The sequence below is a fragment of the Anomaloglossus baeobatrachus genome, chromosome 3 (genome assembly GCF_048569485.1).
Source record: "Anomaloglossus baeobatrachus isolate aAnoBae1 chromosome 3, aAnoBae1.hap1, whole genome shotgun sequence".
Taxonomy (NCBI): Eukaryota; Metazoa; Chordata; class Amphibia; order Anura; family Aromobatidae; genus Anomaloglossus; species Anomaloglossus baeobatrachus.
Genome location: NC_134355.1, coordinates 33286153 through 33307584, shown reverse-complemented (window position 1 = coordinate 33307584; position 21432 = coordinate 33286153). Strand labels below are relative to the sequence as shown.

Sequence of the window (21432 nt, the reverse complement as noted above, 5' to 3'; positions counted from 1 at the left end):
GCAATGCCCAGGACGCACCCACGGCTCTGGTAGAATGGGCTTTCAGCCCCAAAGGAAGCGGAAGCCCAGAAGAACGGTAGGCTTCAAGAATCGGTTCCTTGATCCACTGAGCCAAGGTTGACTTGGAAGCCTGCGAACCCTTACGCTGGCCAGCGACAAGGACAAAGAGCGCATCTGAACGGCGCAGGGGCGCCGTGCGAGACACGTAGAGCCGGAGTGCTCTCACCAGATCTAACAAGTGTAAATCCTTTTCACATTGGTGAACTGGATGAGGGCAAAATGAAGGTAAGGAGATATCCTGATTGAGATGAAAAGGGGATACCACCTTAGGGAGAAATTCCGGGACCGGACGCAGAACCACCTTATCCTGGTGAAAAACCAGGAAGGGGGCTTTGCATGACAGCGCTGCCAGCTCCGACACTCTACGGAGCGATGTAACTGCCACTAGAAATGCCACCTTCTGCGAAAGACGTGATAAAGAGACATCCCGCAGCGGCTCGAAAGGTGGTTTCTGAAGAGCCGTTAGCACCCTGTTAAGGTCCCAGGGTTCCTGCGGACGCTTGTAAGGTGGGACTATGTGGCAAACTCCCTGCAGGAACGTGCGGACCTGCGGAAGCCTGGCTAGACGCCAGGGCTGTGGAGTCGGAGTCGGAGTCGTGGAGTCGGAGTCGGAGCTCATTTTGGTGGAGTCGGAGTCGGAGTCGGTATAAAATGCACCGACTCCGACTCCTAAAATATATAATAAATTGGGGACAGGAGTGCAATGCAGAATGTGCTGAATATTTTACTAAATAACAACATTTAGTATAATGCTTATATTTAAGTGAAAAATTTATTGTAGTACAATGTGAACATCAGACATTTAATTGTTTTTATGATACAATAATCAAGATATTTGGATAGAACATAAAATATTTATTGGAATACAACTTTAGAACACAAAAAAACTAATAAATTGTAAATATGTAATATATATAATATATATATATATACAGTGTATATACACACACACGATATATATGTAATCTACTGTATATTACATAGTGTATTACATATTTACAATTTATTACAGTTTTTTGTGTTCTAAAGTTGTATTCCAATAAATATATTTTATGTTCTATCCAAATATCTTGATTATTGTATCATAAAAATTATTAAATGTCTGATGTTCACATACACATATTCATGTACTACAATAAATTTTTCACCTAACTATAAGCAATATATGTAGGAGTCGGAGTCGGAGCCGGAGTCGGAGTCGGAGCCGGAGTCGGAGTCGGTGCAAGAGAATTTGAGGAGTCGGAGTCGGAGTCGGAGTCGAAGGTTTGGCTTACCGACTCCACAGCCCTGCTAGACGCTTTTGAAAAAATACGGATAGCGCAGATACTTGTCCCTTGAGAGAGCCGAGAGACAAACCCTTGTCCATTCCGGATTGAAGGAATGAAAGAAAAGTGGGTAAGGCAAAAGGCCAGGGAGTAAAACCCTTATCAGAGCACCAGGATAAGAAGATCCTCCAAGACCTGTGATAGATCTTGGCGGACGTTGGTTTCCTGGCCTGTCTCATAGTGGCAATGACATCTTGAGATAACCCTGAGGACGCTAGGAGCCAGGACTCAATGGCCACACAGTCAGGTTGAGGGCCGCAGAATTCAGATGGAAAAACGGCCCTTGAGACAGCAAGTCTGGGCGGTCTGGGAGCACCCACGGTTGATCCACCGTGAGATGCCACAGATCCGGGTACCACGACCGCCTCGGCCAATCTGGGGCGACGAGAATGGCGCGACGACAGTCGGACCTGATTTTGCGCAGCACTCTGGGCAGCATCGCCAGAGGAGGAAATACATAGGGCAGTCGAAACTGCGACCAATCCTGAAGTAATGCGTCCGCCGCCAGAGCTCTGTGATCTTGAGACCGGGCCATGAATGCCGGGACTTTGTTGTTGTGCCGTGACGCCATGAGATCGACACGTCCGGCGTTCCCCAGCGGCGACAGATCTCTCGAAACACGTCTGCATGAAGAGACCATTCCCCCGCGTCCATGCCCTGTCGGCTGAGAAAATCTGCTTCCCAGTTTTCTACGCCCGGGATGTGAACTGCGGAGATGTTGGAAGCTGTGGCTTCCACCCACTGCAGAATTCGTCGGACTTCCTGGAAGGCTTGACGACTGCGAGTGCCGCCTTGGTGGTTGATGTATGCGACGGCAGTGGCGTTGTCCGACTGGATCCGGATCTGCCTGCCCTCCAGCCACCGATGAAAGGCCAATAGGGCTAGATACACTGCCCTTATCTCCAGAATATTGATCTGAAGGGATGACTCTATCGGAGTCCAGGTTCCCTGAGCCCTGTGGTGGAGAAAAACCGCCCCCCACCCTGACAGGCTCGCTTCCGTCGTGACCACAGCCCAGGTGGGGGGTAGGAAGGATTTTCCCTGCGATAGAGAGTTGGGAAGGAGCCAACACTGAAGTGACGTCTTGGTTGCAAGGGAAAGAGAGACGTTCCTGTCGAGTGAAGTCGACCTCCTGTCCCATTTGCGGAGAATGTCCCACTGGAGTGGCCGCAGATGGAATTGCGCAAAGGGCACTGCCTCCATCGCTGCCACCATCTTCCCCAGGAAGTGCATGAGGCGCCTCAAGGGGTGTGACTGACCCCGAAGAAGAGATTGCACCCCTGCCTGCAGCGAAAGCTGTTTGTCCAGCGGTAGCATGACTACTGCTGACTGAGTATGAAACTCCATCCCAAGGTACGTCAGTGATTGGGTCGGTGTCAACTTGGATTTTGGGAAGTTGATGATCCACCCGAACTGCTGGAGAGTCCCCAGAGCGACGGAAAGGCTGTTTTGACACGCCATCTGAGAGGGTGCCCTGACCAGAAGATCGTCTAAGTAGGGAATCACCGAGTGGCCCTGAGAGTGTAGGACCGCCACAACGGATGCCATGACCTTGGTGAACACCCGTGGGGCTGTCGCCAGGCCGAAAGGCAATGCCACGAACTGAAGGTGTTCGTCCCCGATGGCGAAACGCAAAAAGCGTTGATGTTCGGGTGCGAACGGCACATGGAGATAAGCATCCTTGATGTCGATCGATGCTAGGAAGTCTCCTTGTGACATCGAAGCAATGACAGAGCGGAGAGATTCCATCCGAAACCGTCTGGTGCTCACATGTCTGTTGAGCAGTTTGAGGTCCAGAACGGGACGGAACGAGCCGTCCTTCTTTGGCACCACAAACAAGTTGGAGTAAAAGCCACGACCATGTTCCTGGAGGGGAACAGGGATCACAACTCCTTCTGTCTTCAGAGCGTTCACCGCCTGAAAAAGTGCATCGGCTCGCTCGGGGGGACGGAGATGTTCTGAAGAAACGAGTCGGAGGACGAGAGCTCTATCCTGTACCCGTGAGACAGAATGTCTCTTACCCATCGGTCTTGAACATGTGGCCACCAGGTGTCGCAAAAGCGGGAGAGCCTGCCACCGACCGAGGATGCGGTTCGGGGATGCCGAGAGTCATGAGGAGGTCGCCTTGGAAGCAGTGCCTCCTGCGGCCTTTTGGGGGCGTGACTTGGACCGCCACGCATAGGAGTTCCTCTGGCCTTTCTCCGGCCTGCTGGACGAAGAAGATTGGGGCTTGGCGGAGGGACGAAAGGACCGAAACCTCGATTGTATTTTCCGTTGCTGAGGTCTCTTTGGTTTGGACTGGGGTAAGGAGGAGTCCTTTCCCTTGGATTCCTTAATAATCTCATCCAATCGTTCACCAAACAAGCGGTCGCCAGCAAACGGCAAACCGGTTAAGAACCTCTTGGAAGCAGAGTCTGCCTTCCTTTCGCGCAGCCACATGGCCCTGCAGACTGCCACAGAGTTAGCGGATGCCACCGCTGTATGGCTAGCAGAGTCTAAAACTGCGTTCATGGCGTAGGAAGAAAAAGCTGACGCCTGAGAAGTCAAAGACGCAACCTGCGGAGCAGAATTACGTGTGACCGCATTAATCTCAGCCCGACAAGCTGAGATAGCTTGTAGTGCCCACACGGCTGCAAAGGCCGGGGCAAAAGACGCGCCCGTGGCTTCATAGATGGATTTCACCAGGAGCTCTATCTGCCTGTCAGTGGCATCCTTCCATCTGCAACCGATCCCACAGATCTAGCCGCCAATCTAGAGACTGGGGGATCCACCTTGGGACATTGAGCCCAACCCTTAACAACGTCAGAGGGGAAGGGGTAACGTGTGTCAGTAAGGCGCTTAGTAAAGCGCTTGTCCGGAACCGCTCTGGGCTTCTGGACAGCATCTCTGAAGTTAGAGTTATCGAAAAACGCACTCCGTGTACGTTTAGGGAACCGAAACTGGTGTTTCTCCTGCTGAGAAGTCGACTCCTCTACAGGTGGCGGCGGGGGAGAGATATCTAACACCTGGTTGATGGACGAGATAAGGTCATTTACTATGGCGTCCCCTTCAGGTGTATCAAGATTGAGAGCAACGTCAGTGTCAGAGCCCTGAGCTGCGACGTCCGCCTCGTCCTCCAGAGAGTCCTCACGCTGGGAACCCGAGCAGCGTGAAGAAGTCGGGGAAGATTCCCAGTGGGCCCGCTTAGCCGGTCTGGGACTGTGGTCTGGGCCGGAGTCCTCCACGTGAGACCTAGGGCCCCCCCTGGGAACGTGCTGCGGCGCGGACAGAGAGAGGCCTGGAGGTGAAGATCCAACAGGGCCCGGGGCCTGTGTAAGGACCGGTCTGGACTGCAAAGCTTCTAGCAGCTTGGCAGACCATTTGTCCATAGACTGAGCCATGGATTGTGAGAGTGACTCAGAGTTTTTCAGAAAAAACTGCAAACTCTGTCCCTGCCGCCTGGACAGGGGGAGCAAGGGGTTCTACCTGAGCCGAGGGGCCCACTAGTGACCGAGGCTCCGGTTGAGGAAGCAAAACAGGGGTTGAGCATTGCTCACAGTGAGGGTAGGTGGAACCCGCAGGTAACTTAGCCGCACAAGAGGTACAGGTCGCAAAATAACCCTGTGCCTTGGCACCCTTGCTCCTTGTGGACGACATGCTGTTGTCTCCTAGGAGAGTGATCACTGAGGGTATATGGGAAGGGTATACAGCCCGACCGAACAGAAATATATAAATATATATATATAATCTATTCCGGCACCCTAAGGGGACCAGCACCGGGTGACCGGTGTGGCTTACCGACCGCTAAAACGCGGAGTGTGTGTCCTCCAGATTCCCTGCCTTAGGTCTCCCAGCGTTGCAGAGCTCTTTCTAGGAAATCCTCCACAGGCAGAATGCCAAAGAAATGGCTGCCGGAGCTCTCTGGGGAGGAGTGGAGCCGTGGGCGGCGTTAGAAAAGTGCGGGAATCTGGAGTCCCCACAGTGATCGGTGAGGGGGGAGGAAACATACAGGATGCTTCGGCCCTCACATCCGACGTCAGGTCGGCAGTCCCGCCCTTACCCCTGATAGACAGGCCCGGGGGCGGGAGTTTTGCTACTAGGCCGCAATTGAAGCCGGGGACTAAATTTAAGACCGCGGCCGACAAACAGGCGCGGTCGGCGCGGAAGTCCGCCGGCCGTCACAAATAAGCAGCTGCTGCAGCGTCCGGGATGAAGGCGCTCCATGCACATCCCCCATGGGGATACAGAGTACCTTAGTGATGCAGGGCCCGGTCCCTGAGGATAAATAAACTCCTGTCCGACAGATTCCCACAGGGGCTGCGGAGGGAGCACGGTCCCAGTGAATGGATGACCGCTCAGGATCCCACTTCTCCCAGAGCCGCTAAGGGATGGTGAAGGAGACGGCATGAGGCTCCGGGCCTTTGTAGCCACAATGGGTACCTCAACCTTAACAGCACCGCCGACGTAGTGGGGTGAGAAGGAAACATGCCGGGGGCCCACTTTTCTTCCAACCGATATAACTAAAATGAGAATGCATGAGTGGATGTGTGCCTCCTTCCACACAAAGCATAAAAACTGAGGAGCCCGTGATGCACGGGAGGGTGTATAGGCAGAGGGGAGGGGTTACACTTTTTAAAGTGTAATACTTTGTGTGGCCTCCGGAGGCAGAAGCTAAACACCCAATTGTCTGGGTCTCCCAATGGAGCGACAGAGAAAAAGAATTTACGGTAAGTAACAAAATTCTCTTTTTCTTCATCGTTCCTTATGGGAGACCCAGACCATGGGACGTCTCAAAGCAGTCCATGGGTGGGAAATAAACCAAACTGAGAAGTAGGCAAACCTAACTTCACAAATGGGCGACAGCCGCCTGAAGGATGCGTCTGCCCAAGCTCGCATCTGCCGAAGCATGAGCATGCACTTGGTAGTGCTTCGAAAAGGTGTGCAGACTAGACCAAGTGGCAGCCTGACAAACCTGCTGAGCCGTAGCCTGGTGCCTGAAAGCCCAGGAGGCACCGACAGCTCTGGTCGAGTGCGCCTTAATCCCTGGCGGTGGGGGCACCTGAGAACATTGGTAGGCATCGGATATGGCCGACCTAATCCAACGAGCTAGGGTCGGTTTAGAAGCCAAGAGACCCTTGCGCTGACCCGTGGTTAGCACAAAAAGAGAGGTGCACCGCCTGAGAGCGGCGGTGCGTGACACATAGATTCGGAGCGCCCGCACCAAATCCAAAGTATGCAACGCTTTCTCAAAGCGATGCACAGGGGCCGGACAAAGGGAAGGCAATGAAATGTCCTGGCTAAGGTGGAAAGAAGACACCACCTTAGGGAGAAAGTCCGGAGTCGGACGAAGAACCACCTTGTCTTGGTGAAAAACCAAAAAAGGTGACTCCGAAGAGAGCGCAGCCAAATCAGAGACTCTCCTGAGAGAAGTTAAGGCCACCAGAAAGACCACTTTCTGTGAAAGTCGAAACAAAGGAACCTCCCTAAGAGGCTCAAAGGGGGGTTTCTGTAAGGCCGTGAGGACCAGATTAAGGTCCCAGGGATCCAAAGGCCGCCGGTAAGGAGGAATGTGAGATGCGCCCTGCATGAAGGTGCGCACCTGGGCCAGTCGGGCGATACGCCGCTGGAACAATACCGACAGAGCCGAGACCTGTCCCTTGAGGGAATTGAGGGATAGTCCTAGCTGCAGACCGGACTGTAGAAAGGACAGGATGGTCCGCAAAGAAAACGGCCAAGGAGCATGGCCGGAAGAGCGACACCAGGACAGGAAAATCCTCCAAGTCCTGTGGTAAATCCTGGCCGAGGAAGACTTCCGAGCCTGAGTCATAGTGGAGATGACCTCGGAAGGAATGCCTGAAGCCGTCAGGATCCAGGACTCAAGAGCCACGCCGTCAATCTGAGAGCCGCAGAATTCTGGCAGAAAAACGGACCTTGAGAGAGAAGGTCTGGGCGGTCCGGGAGATGCCACGGCATTTCTACGGACAGACGGAGCAGGTCTGGGTACCAAGCTCGCCTGGGCCAGTCTGGAGCAATGATTATAACCCGACGGCCCTCCATTCTGATTTTGTGCAGGACTCTGGGCAAGAGAGCTAGAGGGGGAAACACGTAGGCCAGACGGAACTGGGACCAATCTTGAACCAGCGCGTCCGCTGCGAAGGCCTGAGGATCGTGGGAGCGAGCCACGTAAACCGGGACCTTGTTGTTGTGCCGGGATGCCATTAGATCCACTTCCGGAGTGCCCCACTTGCGGCAGATTGATCGGAACACTGCCGGATGCAGGGCCCACTCGCCGCTGTCCACGGTTTGACGGCTGAGATAATCTGCCTCCCAGTTTTCTACGCCTGGGATGTGGACTGCGGATATGGTGGACTTGGAGTCCTCCGTCCACTGAAGGATGCGTTGAACCTCCAACATCGGCAGGCGGCTGCGAGTCCCGCCCTGGTGATTGATGTAGGCAACCGCTGTCGCGTTGTCCGACTGGACTCGAATGTGCTTGCCCGCCAACAGGTGGTGAAAGGCTAGGAGAGCTAGGAGCACAGCTCTGATTTCCAGCACATTGATCGAGAGGGCTGATTCGGACGGAGTCCAAGTGCCCTGTGCTCGGTGGTGGAGAAATACTGCTCCCCAGCCGGAGAGACTGGCGTCCGTGGTGAGGATCACCCAGGACGGAGTCAGGAAGGAGCGTCCCTGAGACAGAGAGAGGGGCCGAAGCCACCACTGAAGAGAGCTCCTGGTCTGTGGCGACAGAGCCACTAGTCTGTGCAAGGAAGAGGTCCGCTTGTCCCAATAGCGGAGAATGTCCAGCTGCAGAGGACGCAGATGGAACTGGGCAAAGGGAACCGCTTCCATTGACGCCACCATCTGACCCAGCACCTGCATGAGGTGCCTGATGGAATGACGGCGGGGCTTCATCAGAGAACGCACCGCCAGATGAAGGGACTGCTGTTTGACCAAGGGCAGTTTCACAAGTGCCGGCAGAGTCTCGAATTGCATCCCTAGGTACTTAAGTTCCTGGGTCGGGGTCAGAGTGGACTTGGGCAGGTTGACAAGCCACCCGAATTGAACAAGCGTGGCGAGAGTGAGCGAGACACTCCGCTGACAGTCTGCACTGGATGAGGCCTTGACTAGAAGGTCGTCCAGGTAGGGGATTACTGCCAACCCCTGGAGATGCAGAACCGCAACCACTGCTGCCATGACCTTGGTGAATACTCGAGGGGCCGTGGCTAACCCGAAGGGGAGAGCCACGAATTGGAAATGTTCCTCTCCGATTGGAAAGCGTAGCCAACGCTGGTGAGAAACTGCAATTGGCACATGCAGATAGGCATCTCTGATGTCGATGGATGCCAGGAAATCTCCTTGGGTCATTGAGGCAATGACCGATCTCAGAGATTCCATGCGAAAGTGCCGCACCTGAACATGCTTGTTGAGAAGCTTGAGATCCAGGATGGGCCGGAAGGAACCGTCCTTCTTGGGGACTAGGAAGAGGTTTGAGTAGAAACCTCTGAACCGTTCCCGGGCGGGAACCGGAACAATTACTCCGTTGGCCTGCAAGGATGCCACGGCCTGTGAGAAGGCGGCGGCTTTGGAGCAGGGGGGAGTGGACATAAAAAATCTGTTTGGCGGGCTGGAAGAAAATTCTATCCTGTAGCCGTGGGAGATGATATCCCGCACCCACTGATCGGAGACGTGTTGAAACCAAACGTCGCCAAAGTGGGAGAGCCTGCCACCGACCAAGGACGTTGCTGGCGCAGCCAGATAGTCAAGAGGAGGCTGCCTTAGTGGCAGCGGCTCCTCCGTTCTTCTGGGGACGCGGCATCGCGCGCCAGCTGGGTTTTCGATCCTTGGCTGAGTTAGTGGACGAAGCTGAGGGCTTAGAGGATGACCAGTTAGAGGAACGAAAGGAACGAAACCTCGACTGGTTCCTGCCCTGGACAGGCTTCCTGGATTTAGTTTGTGGCAAGGAAGTACTCTTCCCGCCAGTAGCTTCCTTAATAATTTCATCCAGTTGTTCACCGAACAGCCGGGACCCAGCAAAGGGGAGCCCAGCAAGATACTTCTTGGAAGAAGCGTCTGCTTTCCACTCTCGAAGCCACAAGATCCTGCGGATCGCGAGGGAATTAGCGGAAGCCACCACCGTGCGGTGAGAAGCCTCCAGAATGGCAGACATGGCATAGGATGAAAAAGCCGAAGCTTGGGAAGTTAAGGCAACCATCTCGGGAATAGAGTCCCTGGCGAGGGAATGTATCTCCGCCAGAGAAGCAGAGACTGCCTTAAGAGCCCACACTGCTGCAAAGGACGGGGAGAACGAAGCTCCTGCCGCCTCATATACAGATTTGGCCAGAAGGTCAACCTGGCGGTCAGTGGGATCCTTAAGAGAGGTGCCATCGGCCACAGATACGACTGTCCGGGCTGAGATTCTAGACACCGGAGGGTCTACCTTTGGTGAGTGAGCCCACTCCTTGACCACTTCGGGTGGAAAGGGAAAACGGTCATCAGAACTACGCTTCGGGAAGCGTTTGTCAGGACAGGCCCTGGGCTTGGTAACAGTGGCCTGAAAACTGGAGTGGTTAAAAAACATACTCCTTGCTCTCTTAGGTGAGGTAAACTGGTGTTTTTCTACCAGAGAGGCTTGTTCCTCTGACACTGGTGGATTGAGGTTCAGTACGGAGTTAATGGATGCAATCAAGTCACTAACATCCGCATCACCCTCAGATAAATCAATGGGGTACATAGAGGTAGCGTCTGAGCCCACAGTAAAAGTATCCTCCTCGCCCTGCAATTCAGCTCGTGAATCAGAGCCGTGGGACGAGGAAGGAGAAGAGTCCCTGCGTCTCCGTTTAGGAGGACGGGGTCTTAAAACATGCTCTGTTAGCTCTGCAGAGCGAGTCGGAGCAGCAGAGGCGCCCTGAGAAGGGGGCTGATGCATGGTCAGCAGAGTCCGGGACAGCTGTCCCATGGAGTCGGCAAAAGACTGGGAGATAGCTTTGGAAAACGAAGCTACCCAAGCCGGGGGTTCAGCCACCGGGGCCGGAGCAGCCGGAGGGACCCCTGAGGAGGCTCCAGGCTGAGGCACCACCATGTTCGAGCAGGCATCACAATGTGGATATGTGCTCGGTTCAGGCAGAATGAGCTTACATGCAGTGCATATTTAGTAAAGCCTTGCTGCCTTGCTCCTAGTGAGAGACATGCTGCTGAGGTGGAGGCTCTGCAGTAAGAATACACTCCTTCAGAATGACCCACAGAGAGTGTATAATAAAGCCCACAACCAGAGGTTGTGGCTTACCAGACCGCTTTTTGTGTGCCCTCCGGATTCCACAGCTTGGACCCCCAGACAGATGCAGTAGCTGCAGCAGCCAGCGCCGATCAGTGTGTGAACGCAGATAAAATGGCGCCGGAGTGAGGAGGGGGGCGGGGTTTAGCCCAAGAGCGGGAACCGGAGGGCCAAGGAGAGATACAGGGGAGGGAAACATCTCCTCAGAGAGGAGTGTCCTCCCCTCTGCTGACCGGCCGGTGGGTGGCGCCGCACTGTTCCCCTGCATGACTGACATGCAGGGGAACTGAAAACGAAACTAGGCCGCAACTGAAGCCGGGGCCTAGATTTTTAAATGCGGCCGACGAGCAGGCACCCTCGGCGCGGTTCTCAGGAAAAACCCAGAGAACCGGCCGGAAATCACAGCAGAGTTAAAAAACACACTCTCCCCTCAATACATGTACAAGGGACCCCTGAATAACGTCTCAATACTTAGCTTATGAGACGCAGGGCCAGGTCCCTGGGGGGGGGGGGGGGGGGGGGAGCGCTCCGTCCGGCAGGATCCTGACAGGGCTGCGGATGGAGACCGGTCTCCTGCAAAGCAGAGAGAACCGTGATGGCTCCCACTTCAAGCCAGAGCCTCAGGGGATGGTGAAGGAGCGCGGCATGTGAAGGCTCTAGCCTTGTAAAGTCAACCTTAACAGCACCGCCGACACAGTGGGGTGAGAAGGGACATGCCGGGAGTCCAGACTGGACCCGCTTTTCTTCCAAATCTTTGAAATCAAAAATCAAAAATCAGATGAGGATGCATGTGTGTGTGTGACCTCCTGAACACAAAGCATTGAACTGGTTAGAATTGTCATCCAGGGGGTGTATATGCTCGGAGGGAGGAGCTACACTTTTAGTGTAGTACTTTGTGTGTCCTCTGGAGGCAGAAGCTATACACCCATGGTCTGGGTCTCCCATAAGGAACGATGAAGAAAATAATGTTACGCATTAATCAAAACTATTTCCCATAACAGCCAATCACAGAATATCTTTCATTTCATTAACGGTTGTCAAAAAATGAAAGCTGTGTTGTGATTGGCTGTCGTGGAAAACACCACCAGTTTTAATCCTGGACAGTTTTGATAAATGAGCCCACGATTCAAGTCTATGATTATTTGTACCCAATCATCCAGTGCGGGTCGTCTAATAAAGACAACCAATATCCATAAATCATGTGAGGTCATAGAAAGATGCTAACTAACAGCACATCTCTATGTGGCCACCCCAAGTAGTCAATGTCTGGCTTTAAAGGGTTATTCCCATCTTCATAAAAATGAGTATTGTTAGATAGGGCTTGTACATACAAGCAAATTTGCAATATACTGCTTATTCAAATTTTCATTCCTTCTGGAGATATTAGCATATTTCATGTTTACAGCCCTGTTGTCTTGGAAACCGACCACCGCTGCTAGAATGCAGAAAATGAACAGTGCTCATATGTTGTATTCTAATAAGCTTGTATGTACTGCTCTGAAGCTGGCCAGGATTTCTGCAGTGTGCTGTCATCTCCTAAACCCCAACCAGAGTCAGCAAAGTGTTTCATTTAGACAGCAGCGGTGGTCGGTCTCCTAGGCAACCGGGTATAAACAAAATAAAAGTGTTAATATCTCAAAAACAGCTGCAAATTTTAATAAGCAGTAAATTACAAAAGTGCTTGTTTTTATAAGGTCTACCTGAAAATATGCATTTATGAAGCTGGGAGTAACCCCTTTAAACACCGCAATAAACAGAGGAAGCATCTTGTTGCAGACAACCTCAAACTACTTTACCTTTGGAGCCTTTTCGGATTTGAGCTTGCGGACGAGCTCCCCCTGCTGCGACACCTTGTTGTACAGAGCGGTGCTGTCACTGGGGACGGCTGCGGGGGCTGCGTGATTGGAGGTTGTTGGGGGGATGGGTGTAGACTTAGGAGAAGCAGGAGGACCCCCGGGCTTGTATTCCTGACCGCTCAGCTGCTTGTATTCAGCTTTGAGGTTCAAGAGGTTTTTGACGGCGGCGTCTATGTCCTCCTGAATGCAGAAGAAAGATGGAAGAAGCAAAGATCAGACCAAGATCATCTGATGAGAGCAAGAAAACAACAAAACAGAAATTCTCAATGTGACCTATAGTGACATAATATCCCAATGCCGGCCTCCGCCGCCCCCGATGTCTAACCTCCGGCCCCGCCGCCCCCGGTGCTTAATCTCCGGCCCCTCCGGCCCCAGTGCCTAACCTCCGGCCCCTCCGGCCCCAGTGCCTAACCTCCGGCCCCAGTGCTTAATCTCCGGCCCCTCCGGCCCCAGTGCCTAACCTCCGGCCCCAGTGCTTAATCTCCGGCCCCTCCGGCCCCAGTGCCTAACCTCCGGCCCCAGTGCTTAATCTCCGGCCCCTCCGGCCCCAGTGCCTAACCTCCGGCCCCAGTGCCTAACCTCCGGCCCCAGTGCCTAACCTCCGGCCCCAGTGCCTAACCTCCGGCCCCAGTGCCTAACCTCCGGCCCCAGTGCCTAACCTCCGGCCCCAGTGCTTAATCTCCGGCCCCTCCGGCCCCAGTGCCTAACCTCCAGCCCCAGTGCCTAACCTCCGGCCCCAGTGCCTAACCTCCGGCCCCAGTGCCTAACCTCCGGCCCCAGTGCTTAATCTCCGGCCCCTCCGGCCCCAGTGCCTAACCTCCGGCCCCAGTGCTTAATCTCCGGCCCCTCCGGCCCCAGTGCCTAACCTCCGGCCCCAGTGCTTAATCTCCGGCCCCTCCGGCCCCAGTGCCTAACCTCCGGCCCCAGTGCCTAACCTCCGGCCCCAGTGCCTAACCTCCGGCCCCAGTGCCTAACCTCCGGCCCCAGTGCCTAACCTCCGGCCCCAGTGCCTAACCTCCGGCCCCAGTGCCTAACCTCCGGCCCCAGTGCCTAACCTCCGGCCCCAGTGCCTAACCTCCGGCCCCAGTGCCTAACCTCCGGCCCCAGTGCCTAACCTCCGGCCCCAGTGCCTAACCTCCGGCCCCAGTGCCTAACCTCCGGCCCCAGTGCCTAACCTCCGGCCCCAGTGCCTAACCTCCGGCCCCAGTGCCTAACCTCCGGCCCCAGTGCCTAACCTCCGGCCCCAGTGCCTAACCTCCGGCCCCAGTGCCTAACCTCCGGCCCCAGTGCCTAACCTCCGGCCCCAGTGCCTAACCTCCGGCCCCAGTGCCTAACCTCCGGCCCCAGTGCCTAACCTCCGGCCCCAGTGCCTAACCTCCGGCCCCAGTGCCTAACCTCCGGCCCCAGTGCCTAACCTCCGGCCCCAGTGCTTAACCTCCGGCCCCAGTGCTTAACCTCCGGCCCCAGTGCTTAACCTCCGGCCCCAGTGCTTAACCTCCGGCCCCAGTGCTTAACCTCCGGCCCCAGTGCTTAACCTCCGGCCCCAGTGCTTAACCTCCGGCCCCAGTGCTTAACCTCCGGCCCCAGTGCTTAACCTCCGGCCCCAGTGCTTAACCTCCGGCCCCAGTGCTTAACCTCCGGCCCCAGTGCTTAACCTCCGGCCCCAGTGCTTAACCTCCGGCCCCAGTGCTTAACCTCCGGCCCCAGTGCATTACCTCCAGCCCAGTGCATTACCTCCGGCCCTGGTTCATAACCTCCACCCCAGGTGCATTACCTCCGGCTTCGCCGCTCCCGGTTCATAACCTCCAGCTTCGCCGACCCCGGTGCATAACCTCCAGTCCCGCCGCCCCCGGTGCATAACCCCCAGCCCCACTGCCAGCTAGTGGAGCAGAGCTCACCGATACCTGCGCATCCTGTAGAGGCACCAGGGTAACAAGTCCTTTCATGTCTCCTTCCTAAGATCTATCCCTATCACTTGTGAGTGTTATTATTGATATGTGAAAGGGAACTGCAGCAACTCATCTACGAAGTGGAGACTCTCGTAACATTACAAAGTGGGGGGCCGAGTGATGAGGAACAGAGGGCAGAAAAGTCCCCATCACTCCATAACTGCAGAGTCCAGACCTCCTCTGCTAACATCGGTACAAACACTGCATCTGCAGAGGGCGACGCCATATTAAGGTCTATGGATGTAAAATGGGAGGTCAGTAACGCTCCTGTAGTGTAATGTGTAGGGGGCACATAGCTTTCTCCATACAGTGTGTGCAGTGTAAGAGTTTCCTAGCCGCCCTCAGATGTGTACAGTTTATTGCCGGCATTTATATATACACACACAGAACATTATGGTAAAGCGTAGCTTGGAGCAGACAGAAGCGTGGCCGCAGGGTCCTACCTTGGAAGCCTTCTTGCTTTTCAGCTGTCGGACGACGTCTCCTTGCTCAGATACCCTGTTGTATAATAGGGTGATGTCTGAGCTCGGAGGACTGGAGGGAGGACTGGAGGGAGGAGGTAGAGGGCCGCTGGCCGGGGCTACAGGGGGGACGCCGGCCTTGTACTCCTGCCCCGTTACTTGCTTATACTGCGTTTTCAGCTCTAATAGACTTTTCACAGCCGCTTCTACCTGAGGCTATAGGGCGAGGAACAGAAGGAGCAGGGCGAGGAACAGAAGGAGCAGGGCGAGGAACAGAAGGAGCAGGGCGAGGAACAGAAGGAGCAGGGCGAGGAACAGAAGGAGCAGGGCGAGGAACAGAAGGAGCAGGGCGAGGAACAGAAGGAGCAGGGCGAGGAACAGAAGGAGCAGGGCGAGGAACAGAAGGAGCAGGGCGAGGAACAGAAGGAGCAGGGCGAGGAACAGAAGGAGCAGGGCGAGGAACAGAAGGAGCAGGGCGAGGAACAGAAGGAGCAGGGCGAGGAACAGAAGGAGCAGGGCGAGGAACAGAAGGAGCAGGGCGAGGAACAGAAGGAGCAGGGCGAGGAACAGAAGGAGCAGGGCGAGGAACAGAAGGAGCAGGGCGAGGAACAGAAGGAGCAGGGCGAGGAACAGAAGGAGCAGGGCGAGGAACAGAAGGAGCAGGGCGAGGAACAGAAGGAGCAGGGCGAGGAACAGAAGGAGCAGGGCGAGGAACAGAAGGAGCAGGGCGAGGAACAGAAGGAGCAGGGCGAGGAACAGAAGGAGCAGGGCGAGGAACAGAAGGAGCAGGGCGAGGAACAGAAGGAGCAGGGCGAGGAACAGAAGGAGCAGGGCGAGGAACAGAAGGAGCAGGGCGAGGAACAGAAGGAGCAGAGCGAGGAACAGAAGGAGCAGAGCAGAAAGCAAAAGAAGAAAAAAAAAAGTTTAGAAAAGTTGTAAAAAAAGAAAAAAAGTTTGAAAAAAGGATCTGCAATAAGCAAAGCTTAAAAGGGCTCTCCGATACTGCCACTTTCCACATCGGTAGTGTGAACGCGTCCTGCATAGCGTCACCAACACCAACGATCCAGGAGTGAGCAGCTCCGGAGATGCCCTTTAAGACATCAGCAATTTCCAGAAAGGGAAATAACATTTTTTTCTGTGATTTTTGAAGTATACACAGGACCGAGAATGTTATAAACAACCACATACTGGGAATTACTGACCCCTTCAATCATCCCGCCCCTCTGGTGGTCAGACCATCCTTCAGATGACCACTGCAGGGATGCATGTATGTACATCACAAGGCCAGTGATTGACTGCAGCGTTCACGAGTGATGGATGGGATGTCAGGAGGATTGGTGCAGTGTGGAGGGGGGGTATTTATGGGGTAATAGTCATTTCTGTACTTTATAACATTCTTGGCCACTTTTCCCGATTGCCTCCTTACCTTTGGAGCCTTCTCCGCCTTCAGCTTCCGCACCACTTCCCCTTGTTCGGTCACCCTGTCATAAGCAGCTTTGGTGCAACCGCCGTCAGAAGCTGCTGCTGCCGCCGGGCAGACGACGGGGGCGCCCTGTGCTGGAGCGCTTCCGGGTTTATAGTCCTGACCCGTCGCCTGTTTATATTCAGCTTTAAGTGACAGAAGAGCTTTTACGGCGACGTCGATTTCAGCTTTTTCGGCTTTCTTGGTTTTGAGGTCCCGGACGAGGTCTCCCTGAGCTGTAACCTTGTCGTAGAGAATGGAGGGATCCGCTGCTGAAGAAGGGGAAGGGACGGGGGCATCGTTCACAGCCGCCTGGGTGGGTTTTGCTTTTGTCTGTGAAGCAAATAAATGACAAATTAAGAGATGTAACTGGAAGGCGTATTTACAGGAGTCCAGGAACGGAAATATGGACGATCTAGCCATAGGATAGGACATCAACATCAGACCAGGATAGGACATCAACATCAGACCAGGATAGGACATCAACATCAGACCAGGATAGAACATCAACATCAGACCAGGATAGGACATCAACATCAGATCAGGATAGGACATCAGATAAGCATAGGACATCAACATCAGATCAGCATAGGACATCAACATCAGATCAGCATAGGATATCAACATCGGATCAGGATAGAACATCAACATCGGATCAGGATAGAACATCAACATCAGATCAGGATAGAACATCAACATAAGACCAAGATAGGACGTCAACATCAGACCAGGATAGGACGTCAACATCAGACCAGGATAGGACGTCAACATCAGACCAGGATAGGACGTCAACATCAGACCAGGATAGGACGTCAACATCAGACCAGGATAGGATGTCAACATCAGACCAGGATAGGACGTCAACATCAGATCAGGATAGGACGTCAACATCAGATCAGGATAGGACGTCAACATCAGATTAGGATAGGACGTCAACATCAGACCAGGACAGGACGTCAACATCAGACCAGGACAGGCCGTCAACATCAGATCAGGACAGGCCGTCAACATCAGATCAGGACAGGCCATCAACATCAGATCAGGACAGGCCATCAACATCAGATCAGGACAGGCCATCAACATCAGACCAGGACAGGCCATCAACATCAGACCAGGACAGGACATCAACATCAGACCAGGACAGGACATCAACATCAGACCAGGACAGGACATCAACATCAGATCAGGACAGGACATCAACATCAGACCAGGACAGGACATCAACATCAGACCAGGACAGGACATCAACATCAGACCAGGACAGGACATCAATATCAGATCAGGACAGGACATCAACATCAGATCAGGACAGGACGTCAACATCAGATCAGGACAGGACGTCAACATCAGATCAGGACAGGACGTCAACATCAGATCAGGACAGGACGTCAACATCAGATCAGGATAGGACGTCAACATCAGATCAGGATAGGACGTCAACATCAGATCAGGATAGGACGTCAACATCAGACCAGGATAGGACGTCAACATCAGACCAGGACAGGACGTCAACATCAGACCAGGACAGGCCGTCAACATCAGACCAGGACAGGCCGTCAACATCAGATCAGAACAGGCCATCAACATCAGATCAGAACAGGCCATCAACATCAGATCAGGACAGGCCATCAACATAAGATCAGGACAGGCCATCAACATCAGATCAGGACAGGCCATCAACATCAGACCAGGACAGGACATCAACATCAGATCAGGACAGGACATCAACATCAGATCAGGACAGGACATCAACATCAGACCAGGATAGGGCATCAACATCAGATCAGGATAGGACATCAGATAAGCATAGGACATCAACATCAGATCAGGATAGAACATCAACATCAGATCAGGATAGAACATCAACATCAGATCAGGATAGAACATCAACATAAGACCAAGATAGGACGTCAACATCAGACCAGGATAGGACGTCAACATCAGACCAGGATAGGACATCAACATCAGACCAGGATAGAACATCAACATCAGACCAGGATAGGACATCAACATCAGATCAGGATAGGACATCAGATAAGCATAGGACATCAACATCAGATCAGCATAGGACATCAACATCAGATCAGCATAGGATATCAACATCGGATCAGGATAGAACATCAACATCGGATCAGGATAGAACATCAACATCAGATCAGGATAGAACATCAACATAAGACCAAGATAGGACGTCAACATCAGACCAGGATAGGACGTCAACATCAGACCAGGATAGGACGTCAACATCAGACCAGGATAGGACGTCAACATCAGACCAGGATAGGACGTCAACATCAGACCAGGATAGGACGTCAACATCAGACCAGGATAGGACGTCAACATCAGATCAGGATAGGACGTCAACATCAGATCAGGATAGGACGTCAACATCAGATTAGGATAGGACGTCAACATCAGACCAGGACAGGACGTCAACATCAGACCAGGACAGGCCGTCAACATCAGATCAGGACAGGCCGTCAACATCAGATCAGGACAGGCCATCAACATCAGATCAGGACAGGCCATCAACATCAGATCAGGACAGGCCATCAACATCAGACCAGGACAGGCCATCAACATCAGACCAGGACAGGACATCAACATCAGACCAGGACAGGACATCAACATCAGACCAGGACAGGACATCAACATCAGATCAGGACAGGACATCAACATCAGACCAGGACAGGACATCAACATCAGACCAGGACAGGACATCAACATCAGACCAGGACAGGACATCAATATCAGATCAGGACAGGACATCAACATCAGATCAGGACAGGACGTCAACATCAGATCAGGACAGGACGTCAACATCAGATCAGGACAGGACGTCAACATCAGATCAGGACAGGACGTCAACATCAGATCAGGATAGGACGTCAACATCAGATCAGGATAGGACGTCAACATCAGATCAGGATAGGACGTCAACATCAGACCAGGATAGGACGTCAACATCAGACCAGGACAGGACGTCAACATCAGACCAGGACAGGCCGTCAACATCAGACCAGGACAGGCCGTCAACATCAGATCAGAACAGGCCATCAACATCAGATCAGAACAGGCCATCAACATCAGATCAGGACAGGCCATCAACATAAGATCAGGACAGGCCATCAACATCAGATCAGGACAGGCCATCAACATCAGACCAGGACAGGACATCAACATCAGATCAGGACAGGACATCAACATCAGATCAGGACAGGACATCAACATCAGACCAGGATAGGGCATCAACATCAGATCAGGATAGGACATCAGATAAGCATAGGACATCAACATCAGATCAGGATAGAACATCAACATCAGATCAGGATAGAACATCAACATCAGATCAGGATAGAACATCAACATAAGACCAAGATAGGACGTCAACATCAGACCAGGATAGGACGTCAACATCAGACCAGGATAGGACGTCAACATCAGACCAGGACAGGACGTCAACATCAGATCAGGACAGGACATCAACATCAGATCAGGACAGGACATCAACATCAGATCAGGACAGGACATCAACATCAGATCAGGACAGGACATCAACATCAGATCAGGACAGGACATCAACATCAGATCAGGACAGGACATCAACATCAGATCAGGACAGGACATCAACATCAGATCAGGACAGGCCATCAACATCAGATCAGGACAGGACATCAACATCAGATCAGGACAGGACATCAACATCAGATCAGGACAGGACATCAACATCAGATCAGGACAGGACATGAACATCAGACCAGGACAGGACATCAACATCAGACCAGGACAGGACATCAACATCAGACCAGGACAGGACATCAACATCAGACCAGGACAGGACATCAACATCAGACCAGGACAGGACATCAACATCAGACCAGGACAGGACATCAACATCAGATCAGGATAGAACATCAATATCAGATCAATGGGAGGTCCGGGTGTAGGACCCCACCAATCTGATCCCAATGACCCAGTGTATGGATAGGCCATCTCTATACATGTGCCTTAAAATTTGTTAGGGCTCATGAAAGCAGCAGGCTCTGCACACAGGCTGCGAATGTGAAAAATAAATGTTTAGAGGTGTTCCTAAAGCTTCACTTCCAGCTTGTACTCAAGAAAAACATTTTTTTACATTTTAAAATCAAAAACCATTTAAATCATAAGAAATATTGAAAACAAAAACCATAACCCCCCCCCCCCCCCCCCAAAAAAAAACGGAAAACCAGAAAAAACGTGTGGGGGGGGCGGAATGGGAAGAAAAAAAAAAAACAAAAACAAAAACAGAAAGGGGTGAACTGGAAAAACTGAAGAAAAAAAAAAACAGGGGGAAGAAAAAAAAAAACTGGGGGAAAAAAACAGAAACCGGTACGCAAAGAAAAAGAGAATTTTGTTTACTTACCGTAAATTATTTTTCTTATAGTTCCGTATTGGGAGACCCAGACCATGGGTGTATAGCTTCTGCCTCTGGAGGACACACAAAGTACTACACTCAAAAGTGTAGCTCCTCCCTCTGAGCCTATAAACCCCCTGGAGAACCAGATCTAGCCAGTTTAGTGCAAAAGCTGAAGGAGAATAGCCACCCACAAGTAAAAACAGAGCAAGAACCGAAACAACTGGAGACTCTGTCAACAACAACAGCCGGTGAAAACACGCGGAGCAAGAATTGCCAACAGGCAACAGGGAGGCTGCTGGGTCTCCCAATAAATAACTATAAGAAAAAGAATTTACGGTAAGTAAACAAAATTCTCTTTTTCTTTATCGTTCCTATGGGAGACCCAGACCATGGGACGTCTCAAAGCAGTCCATGGGTGGGAAATAAACAGAAAAACTAAGAAGTAGGCAGAACCTAACTTCACAAATGGGCGACAGCCGCCTGAAGGATGCGTCTGCCCAAGCTCGCATCTGCCGAAGCATGAGCATGCACTTGGTAGTGCTTTGAAAAGGTATGCAGGCTAGTCCAAGTGGCAGCCTGACAGACTTGTTGAGCCGTAGCCTGGTGCCTGAAAGCCCAAGAGGCACCGACAGCTCTGGTCGAGTGTGCCTTGATCCCCGGCGGGGGAGGCACC

The 21432-nt window shown here is 52.8% G+C and overlaps 1 protein-coding gene and 1 long non-coding RNA gene across 5 annotated transcripts in view; one reads left to right on the top strand and one right to left on the bottom strand.

Annotated features, from left to right (window-relative positions):
- Nucleotides 1-21432, bottom strand: part of EPRS1 (glutamyl-prolyl-tRNA synthetase 1) — a 263373-nt gene that overhangs the window by 98981 nt on the left and 142960 nt on the right. For 2 of the 4 annotated variants that reach the window (XM_075339114.1, XM_075339115.1), the window contains 3 exons: nucleotides 16328-16696; nucleotides 14884-15117; nucleotides 12432-12671 (listed from right to left, as the gene is read on the bottom strand). In XM_075339114.1, the coding sequence (XP_075195229.1) occupies nucleotides 12432-12671; nucleotides 14884-15117; nucleotides 16328-16696 (843 nt within the window). The remainder of the gene's footprint in view (nucleotides 1-12431; nucleotides 12672-14883; nucleotides 15118-16327; nucleotides 16697-21432) is intronic. The other 2 variants (XM_075339116.1, XM_075339117.1) reach the window with 1 other exon arrangement.
- The window catches only part of LOC142295971 (uncharacterized), a 225153-nt gene that overhangs the window by 134171 nt on the left and 69550 nt on the right, over nucleotides 1-21432 (top strand). The gene's annotated exons all lie outside the window — the stretch shown is intronic.